Below are 11,982 nucleotides of genomic sequence, written 5' to 3'. Positions count from 1 at the left end.
GAACGTCTATTGCGATGCCTCAAAATACTGATCTTAGTGGTAGTCTGTGGCCTTTATAAGGCAAGTGCGTCAACGCAATCAGTACTGATTGCCTGATCATATATTTTAGGGCTTGTGAAGATGGGAATTTCTGCGCTGGTCTGACGTCAATGACAATCTGCACCCAAATGACTTTTTTTGGGTGTCGGAAATGGTCAAAAGTTGTGGACCGCACAAAACGTTGTCTGTTGATGGTTTCCCAACAATCAGTCTCTCGAGTTACCTTATGTGTTCGAGTGTCATCTCACTGCTGAAAGCGGGGATGGAAGATAGTTGGTCTTTTTGATGCAGTGCCAGGTGGTCTAAAAGTAGTTATATGTTTGAAGTAGGAGAGCTATTTGTTCGGCTGCTGTCGCGGGTGTATGAAGGTTTTCTCAAGCTACATGCGACTGTGTCAGTGAAAATGTACAAATCTAATTTCCAGATTTCTGGATTAGACCATGCTGCACGTTCAGACAGCGAACAGAGGATTATAATGACTGACTGATACAAATACACTGTACAAATACATCCATACGTGCCCTTCCTCAGCCATCCCATGTCTTTTTATTCAGAGCATGTAAGATGACCACGCAGAGCGATTAAAGCCAATAAGATTTTCCAACAATCTTGAAGAAACCATTTTTCAAACGGCTGGGATCTTTAGACTATTTTACACAGTTGCATATTTGCCAGCGAATCTGAATCATAAAATCACTTTAAAGTGCCGTGAAACCACATATTTGGCAAGAACAAGGCCGTTGGTAAGTGGGAGACAATAACTGCCGTCTGATGGTTTACATCGTTGTTTTCACGGGAAACTGACTGACATTCGAAAAATCAGAAAAATCGTGTAGGCCGCAGCTTCTTTCTGCTCAGCTGATTCAACCAACCCGCCGACAGGGCTTCTTACCGGTTCAACCACCTGTCACTCATTTCTTTGAGAAATAAACAGTTGGTTGTGTCCTATACTTTTGTGCATCGCTTGCAGAGGCAACTCGCCTAAAACTACCGCATGTTCAATAATACTTCGTAAACAGTTCGCTTAGGAGGACTAGATCATATCCACGATCCTTATAGGGACAACATTTTTGGTGAGTCCTTCACTCACACTGACTTTTGAAATCTATTCATTGCAATAAGGGTTCAAAATTACCTGGTACTGCTATGCATTTTGGTTCAAACCTCTTTGTGTATAAGCAAGAAGATGCATTTCAAAGTACACTTTCTTGCAGATGTACTTACAACATAGAGTGTCCTTGCGGATTTGATCAAGTGGCTAGTGCATGGCTCCGCTGATTCCATTTCTGGCTTGATGGAGAATTTTATCACGAAGACTAGGAAATAAATGTTATGGAGACTTTAGATTGACAATTTTTGTGCAGAAGAAAATGTATTAGATGGGAAAATGGTTGTAGCAAAAGGAAATAGGGAGCTCTGAATGTCGTCTTCACCAAAATTCACATGATACCCTATTCCTAATTTTGATAAAGTCAGTTTGAAAATCCACTGTCGTTTTTATTCTTCTTATGGCTCACCAGTTGGGCATATTCCGAGTGAAATCATGTATCCCGGTGACCTGGACAGTCGTTTCGGGTGCAAAAGTACAATGGGCTGCCAAACCCGGATTACCGAAACAGATACTTGTTTCTCAATTAGATTTGGAAATTTCGTCAGAAACTTTGCACCGTCATTCAACAACACTAGTTGAAGCTTTATTGGTACTCTGACTACACAGTGACTAAAGAGAGGATGTCATACGAGTACATACAAGTACTTAAGAGACCAGCGGACGGTCTAACCTTATAGACCATAATTAGACTTGACAAGATCGGATGAAAGACAGGTGCACCGGCCAGATGGCCAGCTAATTCTTGTCGAGAAATTTCCGAGGTTAATCTTGAGAACACTAGCGCAGCCGGCTTTTCCGGTAGCCTTTTGTGTAAACACTATAAAGTTTCAGGACGTTCTCAGTTGGACTAGCTTCCTTCAATTCCAGCGGTCCATCCTCCCATCAGCTTTCCCTATCAACACAAAGACCGCGTACGAGCTGACATCTATGAGCCTTCTTTCATAAATTGTGCTCAGAGTTAGAAAGGATACGATGTCTCGATTTCAGAAGCAATAATTATTGTTCTGAGTTGTCTGTTAGCTTGTTCACCGACTGTGGGAATCCTTTTGCAATTTCGCTGTGACTTTCTAGGCTGAAGATCTGAGAGCCGCCGCACAACTTTTCGACCTTGTTGGAAGCAATGCTAGTGAGCGTCTCAAGAAACCCCGGAGAGTCCTAAGCTCACAAAATGAAAGCATCTGGCTTGAATTCTTCACTAAAATTCCAAAATTTGCTTACTCCAGCAACCATTTTTCACAACATACATACATATCTCTGCAGCATGGCGTTAAAATTCACCATCCAAAACGGTATGACTGAGTGGCTTAAGCAACCCCCTTTGACTCCATCGGATAGTGGTATAATTTCACTTATTGCTTAACTATCCCCATGGTTTGAAAAAGAACCCACTGACAAACATTATTGTTTTCAGGATCTCGTTATCAGGTCAGTACATATCTAATGGTTAAATTAAGAGCGAAAAGTGAAGTACGCTGCAAAGATTGGTTAGTGAAATGCAAAACATGGAGACGCGAACTTTCACTTAAGTTTTAGCGACGCAAAGGTCACCTGACCAACACAGTTGATTAATTACCTCTACAACGAACTAATGTTGTTTGTGAGTAACGTGTAGCCTGTTCTGGGGTCATCACCGTTGTTGTACAGAACCGCGATATGCACAAAAAATGCCAAGGAAGAAAACATCAGCAAACTTTTCATAAAATACGAACACTGAGGACTGTTGCTGGCAAGAAAATGTTCTGTTTCTGCTTCTTAATATTGTCCTATCAAATAGAGTTGTATTTAAATAATGATATGAGGTGGCTGGTTTAGCTGATTCACTGTGAGAACCTTATGCTTATTAAACTGATGATACAGCAAACAGTGAAACGTAGTCGCAACTGACTGTCAGCATTACTTAGCGCCTGTCTGCGTGGCTCAAAAGAAGGACCAGACCACAGCGAACTGTTGGTTGCTCTGGATGACCCTCCTTGAGCATTGATTATACCAAAATAATCATTAGGATTAATTTCGGCATGATTGACGAAAATAAGAATAAAATAAGAAAATAAGAATAAATAATAAGTAAACAACAAGAATAAAACATGATAAAATAAAAATTAACTATGATAACTGTGTTGAAGCCTATGTGCATCTCTCTTTTCTCTTTTTTCTATCACTGAATGCAGTGGTTTTCATTCTCTTATGAAATTTTGATGTTCCATTCTTTTTAGTCTGCAGATCTATAAGGTGATCGTGGACGCCCGGCAATCTATTGACTTATGGACCAGTGAATTCAAGAAATATTTAGATATACTCACGAGTCAGTATGAAAGTGCACCAAAGAGTTTGCATCTGCTGTCATTAACAGACTAGACATCATAGTTTTTGGGTCTGCGGTTTCGTGTGTTTGGCATGCACAATCAAAGCTTAGAGGACAACGAGAGGACACCTGTAAAAGTGCAAGCAAGAATCGATAGCAGATTTTACCTGACAAGTTAGATTATGTGTTTCACGGCAGGGCCGTGGCCTAGGCCTAAGCCGGCTGGACACAACCGACCGTAGTAAATGACTATGAAATGTTATCTGGCCATCAGTGGCGGATAATTAGGACCCAGTTATGCAGTTTCCCCAATCACATAGCAAGCAACAAACATCTTTGTCTTCGCGGTTCGATTGCTTATCGTGATACTAGGTGCTTAATACTCTTTCATATCAGACATAGAAGCAAAGACAGATCGAATTGCATGTATAGTTAATGCTTACGAGCATTCTAAGCTGCTAACTGGTGCACATTTCGAGATTCCACTTGATTGCTTCTCCAGAGCGAGTAGTGATGACAGTCTTCTTGGTGCTGCGGATACATTATCAGGTTCACCAAATAAAGGCGCGCAGTTGCCCTTGCTTCCTGAGGAAATCGGGAGACGGATGGTTACATACACAGCACCAGCAGGCTGACATAAATATTGTGGCTGACAGAGAGTCAGAACATGTTTGTCATAATGAGCTAGAGAGTTTGATTTTTGTTTGATACACTCAGTGTACGCTAACTCAAGCACGTACCTAGGGACCCTACAGGGGAAAATGCTTGTAGCGCGAGTAGTGTGGTATCCGCGCAAAAGTCCCACAGCCAACCTAAGGAAACTAATCTCTAGTCCGAAAGACAACCGAAACAAAACCAAGAGGAACAATGTGTTATACTAAACCAACTTCAACAACTGCAACAAATTCTACGTTGGACAAACTGGGAGGAATAAAGGAATACTGGGCGGCCGTCAGGAGACGTGACCCCCTATCCTTCGTATCCATACAAGAAGACCCAAAAAGTCACAAATTCAATTCGGAAAACACAAAACTTTTGGCAAACGGAAACACGAAAGACGGAGTGGATTTTCTTGAAGCGCGGTACTTCACGGCGGATTCCATCAACCGGTGCATCGAACACGATGAAATTTACGCAGCTCTACGTGTAAAACACTAAGATCTCAGCCGGACCACTCAAAGAGGACCGAATATTCGTTTCTCAGACAAATAAACAAGGAACACTTTGGGTCAAATCAATAAAGTTTACAAGCCGGAACTCACAAGGCTCAAGGACAAGGGTCACTCCGGCATAGACCAGAGTACAGGGCACGGGATGCTCAGGTCAAAGTTTACGTCGGTTTCGACGAATGAGGACGCAGGATAGCAGAGCAACCAGTGGAACCACTCGACCGAACAACTAGTCGCGATCAAAGGTCAGCCCGGGCTAGCTGCACATTTAATAACACACACGTAACACTACTCAGGGCACAACCATCAACTCACCGTCACGCACCACTATGCTTCATAGTAACGCACTGATAATGTCACCTCGATTAGTGATGAAACGGTTGCAATCTAATTGCCCGGCTCAGCGAAAAAGCCAAAGACCATACATAGCGAATCTTACTTACTCCTAAATATTCCTCTGCGCATTACATACGTGCATGTATTATTTGTTTGACATAAATCATCCATCTTATGTAGGGCAAAACAAGGATTTGAAATTACTGTAGTATTACGCCTGTTGTATTTTGTTACGCCATCACAAGATTGCCTCTCCTAAAACCAAAGCATTGAAGTCCCCGTTTTCCCCCCCAGTACGGTGAAGGCAAATAGTATCTCTGATGTGGTTGATCAAATCCACTCCGTTTTCCAAGGATTCATTTCGTGGAACGAGTTCAGTGGAAAGAAGGGGGGAAAAACGTAAAGTTCTAGTGATCCACGCCTCACGGTGTGAACTACTATTGGGTTCCCTAACCTCACAGTGGAGGTTTTCATTGTAACTGTCAACCGTCACACAATTGGCGTACTTCAAGTCAAGAATCACCTCAATCGCTCCAACAAGTTAAGTAAATTGGTGTTAGCCCAGATAACGATAAAAGCAGCTATTATAGAGTTCCAAAATATTGATTATTTCCCTCGTTTGTTTTTTTCATGTTTGCTTCTCAGAAGATGTGGCAGTTAATCTGTACCGAAGCAGTGTAGAGAAGCATTGTAGAACATCCCGTTGGCTTGGAGATTAGCGTCCTGATATTGATTCAAAAAACGAAGGTCTTGGTAGTCTTTCAGTTGCAAAGTTTATGTTGTGGAATATAACATCACTGAGACTACTAAATCTGTTGCTCTCCGCTGGTGCTTATGTCTTCATCGGTAGACTCGCACTAAAATAAAAAATTAGAGATCAAGACCAGCGGGATTTGAGATGGTAACATGTCCAACTTCTATGATGGCAGCATTACACTTGATCAGTCGTCAAGGAAAGTTGTCAAAGCATAGTCAGTAGTTAATTCGCAGGGATTGGAGGAGTAATTTGTGGGAAGCGATCAATATCTGAGATGTTCCACGCCGTAAAACTTCGTTAAAATACCGACTACTTAATGAGTTTTAAGTAGCCAACTGAAACCGCTTTTCCATCGGACTATGGAAATGGAGTTAGTGACGTTTCACGTATGATTCGTTACTGCACAGCTCTCAACTCAGATGTAATGTGGAGTACAGGGGACACGAACATACAGTATTTAGTTTGTTCTGTACGGGACGACGGTTAAAGTATCATAACGTGGCACCATTAAAGTGAGACTTTCACTCGCGTCTTAAAATATTTGGAGAATACAAGGAGGAATAATGTAGCTGGCATTCGTGAGCTCCATTAAGAAAAGGAAATAAGCCCAACTATCCTGTTACTAGTGCATGAGTCACTTAGTGAGAATGATATTTGTGAAAAAATACGAAGTTCGCGGCTGAATTTCTATGGGAAGGAGACAGACCACAACATCACGGAAGAGTGCTTGTGACCGTCATGAAAATGAAGAAATGTTGCATCTCGACAGGGGAATACTGATTCTGGTTCAATAACCATAAAGTGTGCAGGAGTGAGATAAGTGAATTAAACTGCGAATGACGGGTGTCGAAAGTGAAGCCAACTACTTAAAAGAAAGCAATAAATAAAGGTAGCGCGAAATCGGGTGGACGAAGAATTTATCCGCTTGTGCTAAACATTCATCGATTGCCATTTGTGGTCCTTACGACATACTCGGTCGAATAACTTAAAGTGATTGCATAATGATTATTCGGCCCCACTTAGCGGCAAAACAGCTGTGAGTTCAGTTGCGTCTGCATGCGGAGTACCCGGGCGACATTTATACCAGGTATCCTTCAGGTGAGCAGTGACTGACAGAGATACTACTTTAAAATAGGGACCGCACTCGATTTTATTCGGGAGATGGGAACGAAATACGTTTGAGAACACATAAATAGTTGCTGCGTAAATGTTCTGAGTTTTTTAATAGAATGGGTATGACGCAATACCTATCAGATTTTTCTGAAGCGGTTAATTCTGTATATCGTTTGGGAGCCACAGAGAGAAGCGAACTTAAACGAGCTAGTTTCGGTGCATCGGTCCTGAGAAAGAAATGAGATATGATGCATTGTAAGACGAAGAATTCTCACAGCTTGTTGGCAGGCGATCCAAATCCTTGTCAACCACGTGGGAGCAGATCCCCATCAGATGACTCCAAAAAACAGATTTGCACAATTGTGCAATTGTGCCGTGTATGGTCCACGGCAGAACATCGGTACAAAGGGCCGCAGCTGATCGAATAATATCAAACTATGATCGATTAAATGCAGAGATTCGAAGTGGGTGAGCGAGTTAGAAAATGCTTGCGCAGATGAGTGCTTGCGGGTTTCCAGGGGGAGGTGGTTCAGGCGGCCTTGGGAGTATTTTCCTTAAATCAGTCGAGATTCCGTTATCTAGAAGGCATTCTTCACACAGAAAAACCGTCATGCTCTGTAAGTATGTCACTTCTGATAAGTGAGCAACTGATACATCAAGCAGACTTTTGCACTTTCGCGTACAAAATGATACTAACAAACGATGCTACAAAAGTCCCACGATACTGAGGTGATACAGAAAATGGCTCCAAAATAAGCCCATTACCCTTACCGTCGCCTTCCCGTGTTCTACGACTTTTAGCGTATGAGGACGTTGTAGTGCGCACTAGAAAGACATTAAATTGGGTACGCGTCGTCCGTCAGTTTCTTTTCACTTAAGGCATAATACCACACGTGCGTATAATTAAACAGGTCGTACCCCCACTAAAGTCCAAAATGGACCATTATGTGAATCATGAATAAACAGGCAATGCATGAGTGGCAAGGATGCAGAAATGTTCTCAAAAACTGTAGCAAATCCCCCGCAATTTTTACATCGATGCTTTGCTAATAAAAATGGTGGTTTTTCACGCGTCTCATTTCGCTCATCCAAACGTGTTCGCCGACTGCTCAACTGTACTTTTTTTCGTGCGAGTGGTGGAGCTTTCATAGTGCTAAGCACTGATGAACGGATCATTTATCAAGCTTCGAAAATCAGGTGAATGGATAGCATTAACTAAATACCTGCAGGCAAGTGAAACGAGGTGAACACATCATGCAGCGTGCTTAAAACCGCGCTCACAAATAGTTTTTTTGGAAATCCAGATGACGGTCTAGAGTACAACGTCATCATCATCATCATCGACAGCATGACATCAAGTCAAGGCATGCCAAGTCAAGGGTTGGCCACCTCTCTGTTTACACCACTTTGAATTGGGCATGGAAATCAACACTATCTTGAGCAACCCACTATTCAGTTAGCTCAATATATACCCAAAACATTGCAGTTGTAGCTGTTTGACATACCTGTCCTCAATACTGATCTGCTGAAGTCAAGTCTGAAAGAAGAGGGTTTCAGTCATCATAACTGTAGGCGTCACTAAGGCGCACCGGTATGATCGACACTTCAGGACACGATCTTTGAGTTGTATATACCCCCCACTACGAGGGACCGCCGAAAGAGGCCACTCTCTATCGAAGTTTGCTGCAAGCTCCGACGATCGGGCTCAGTGGTCCAATAATTAAATGTAACGTAAAATTAGGTTAACTTCATGTTTAAGCAAAATATGAGATGCCGTAACAGTTACCGTAACAGTTGGGCTGTACTTAGCTATGCTAAACTTGCGCTAGAAGAATTACGAGAGACAAGACGCGAAGGTTGGATCTGTAATCACTAGTTTCTTATCAATTACAAGCGCACTGCGTCTAAAGGAATATAAGCGCAGCAAAAATCTAATTGTGTGCTAAAATGCAAAAAATAGGTCCGGATTACAAAGTCGGAGATCATGGTGGTAGTCAGTAGTATGACCGGACGTAGGGAGCGGGCTTTGTCAACAGGCGGACGAAATGGAGGCTACGAACCGGCGCAAACATGGAGGGGACGATGGGAAGTAATGTCTGGGTTGGCTGTGTGGAACCACAATTTCATGGCATTAGCGCAAACGGACCATGATATTTAGCCAAGAATATCATTTCTGAAGAGTTGCCTAAAACTTGCGTTGTGAATTAATGACTGGGTGACAAATACACCCGGTCACATATCAGTTCGGGTTTCACGGGAGAATCAACTGAACTCCCCATTTAAAAATTAGGCCATTTGGAATGAATTAGGCGGCGGTTAAAGTTAATTACCAAGTGACAGCATTTTTAAAGGGTGACGCTCAAAGGTATTTAAGGAATGTGACACTGACTTCCACCAGTTTGAGGAGAGGACGCGTGCTGCATCGGTTCAAGTATCATTTCAAAACCCTGAAACGAGAAATGACGTTATCATAGACCGCTCCAGCCACCCAGTAATTCATTCAGCTTTCTCCGGAGTGACTAACGAAATTCAATTGCGAAACTATGGCTATTAAGTGTGGGTTGTATCATATACATACCAAGATATAAGCGTAGTCAGTGACGGCTGTTGAAGTTGGTTTTCCGAGAATTCGCTTCACTTACGACTTACCGAAAAGCCTACGCTAGTTGGCTTTACCGCTGAAGCTCACTGGCGTATTCAAACGTACGTTTACTGTAGACCGTCTTCAACACAACTTCATATCCGATCCCCAGGATGACATGAAGAAAGGAAAACCCTATGCCTACCAATATACTTGCTAGTGTGGGTAACATCAAACCGGCTTAACGATGAGAATTACCTACGTGTATGCCTGATCACATCTTCCTCTGTGTTTAGGTATCGGTACATAATGTGGGCCAAGTAAACCAAGTTGAAAAAGTTGATTATACAAGGTTACTCTGAGGTTAGTGAGCGGAACCACATTTAGGATTGGTAAATTACTGAATGATTTCATTTTACACACAGCAGACTCACCAATTGAAAAAATAGGCTGACATCCTGAGTCTGGTAGGCCATCCGGAATTTCCGTCGACCTTGTAAGCGGTATTAGAATACAGTAAACACCTCAGTGGATTTTCCGACCTTCCAAAATTGCGGGAAAGCTCTGCTGGATCGTTGTTGTTTACGACGACTGGGAAATGGGTTTCCGTACGCATCAGTGAAGAAAGCCCTAATCAGTTGAAAAAAGTATTTGCGCCAAATCACTGCAAATGCTAACAAAATCCATTTTAATAGCATGCTGAGCCTATTTGCCTATGTAGGCACCGACCGTGTCATTCATAACCGATGCGTTACGCATTAGAAGTTAGCATCATTTCGGAATCAAGTGCTCCTACACTTTTGGCGATCGGGTAATATTTCTTTCGTGATTACCAATCAGAGTAAAATCAGAGAGTAAAGATGGCAAATGGTTCCATGTTTAGCACAACGAAGGCCCGTCCAGTGTTTCCTAGAAAATGATTCGTTCAGTACGCACGTCCACATTCTTCGAAACGTCTGTGAGGCTGACCGAAAAGGACATTTTGCTTGGGTTTTCATAACATTTTGACTTAATTTTTGGAGGATATCAACCATCTTTATTAAGGATGATTCCTTTCTGGTCAAAGGGATATTTTGAACGACAGTTTTAATTTTGATATGGTACACGTCGTTTGGTTACACATTATCGGAGGCGCTTTCTCGTTCGCAGTGCAAGACGAGGCGGCTGTGGTTGCTGTTCACTCATTAGGCATTTGGCACGTGCAGCCTTGAATCCAAAGGGAAACAAGAGATTTGGTACCAACACCGGTCGCTACGGTACATGCTGTATTAATTATCCCAACTAACGTCAGTCAACCCCCTGCCGGTGGGAGTAATTATCCCAGAATGTGGGCCGTGTACAACCGAGGATTACTGAAGTTCTCAGACAAAATGAACTTACCCGAACATCGTTATGTTCCAAACCAATTCTGTTCTGGTTCGTTCTAAGCAAGAACAAATGATCTATCCTAGCAACATGATAAACATGCATTCACCATGCCTACGACTTATGTGAGAGTCACATATTACTGATTCCAACAGCCAGTAGTACACTGTTTAAAACTAAAGGTACCAACCATCGCATTACGGCATACCGATTGTTTCCGACTCACCTGATTGCACTCTTTTGCAGGCACCAGAAAGATTGCGGAAACGTCTTACAATGCATCTGACTGAGCTGTATCACTCTCAGTACATTTTGAGGAGTCTTATCCACCCAAAGTCTCATCGACCGAACTGACATCATCCAAATAATACGAAAATTGATCTCATAGAGTGCTCAAAAAATAACCGGCAAATGGCAATTTATTTATGTTTTACTGCTACGCTCCGAAGAAAAACAATGTATTTTTATTCTACTCGCAAGAAAAATCAATCACGTGAAAGGTTGTGTTGGATTGCTAACTGGATACCGAAATCGTGAAGATATACCGATATATCACTTGTCAATGTAAATTCGCAATGACTTTGTTTGAATTTAAAATCCTGAGTGACAAAATACGTCCATAAAGATTCAAACAAATTGATTTTAAGTGAAGTGGTCCATCATGACATAGGTAACACGGACAACAAAGTGCAGAGGGGGACCATAGAATCAAGCAAACCTTAGCTTTACGTTTGGTCCCAAGTTTCACTAACATACCGTCCAGTACTGCGGCTCTATGGTTGGAACACTTTGGGGGTAGGGAAACGAATAAGCTTACACCGCAGTTCGATCTTTCAGTGGTCAGCTGATTCTTGAGACAAACGCAACATCCAATTGGATTACGGAGCTAAGTGATCGGAAAACATACACCAGGAATGCGTCAGTGAGGATTGCTAACTGGGTGAGAATTCCGCCTGTATTCAAACGGATTAGTCCGTTGCTTGTTTGACCAATCGTAACCAGGTTTCAGGGTTTCGCACTGTCTTCTCAGTACAATCCAACAACATCTGCTAGTTAGTGGCGATAAGTGCATACAGCGGCTACATGCTTCAGGGCAAAGATCAAACGGAGGCCAATTTTTTCCAATGGTTATCTTACAGATCCAAAAGATGTTATCACACAAAATATCCGGTTGGGAGAATAATAGATATAATGGACGACAGATGCTTT

General features: G+C 42.3%; 1 protein-coding gene across 1 annotated transcript; it reads left to right on the top strand.

Moving 5' to 3' along the window:
* Positions 1 to 3,370: 3,370 nt before the first annotated feature.
* Positions 3,371 to 4,087, top strand: T265_14997 (hypothetical protein; the record flags this gene model as incomplete). The annotated part of the gene is made up of 2 exons (XM_009176144.1): positions 3,371 to 3,452; positions 3,849 to 4,087. Coding segments are annotated over 2 exons (321 nt in total), but the record flags the coding sequence as incomplete, so codon positions are not given.
* Positions 4,088 to 11,982: the final 7,895 nt, after the last annotated feature.

The sequence above is a fragment of the Opisthorchis viverrini genome (genome assembly GCF_000715545.1).
Source record: "Opisthorchis viverrini unplaced genomic scaffold opera_v5_318, whole genome shotgun sequence".
Lineage (NCBI taxonomy): Eukaryota > Metazoa > Platyhelminthes > Trematoda > Opisthorchiida > Opisthorchiidae > Opisthorchis > Opisthorchis viverrini.
The sequence above is the reverse complement of the archived record's forward strand: the minus strand, read 5'-3'. Positions and strand labels throughout refer to the sequence as shown.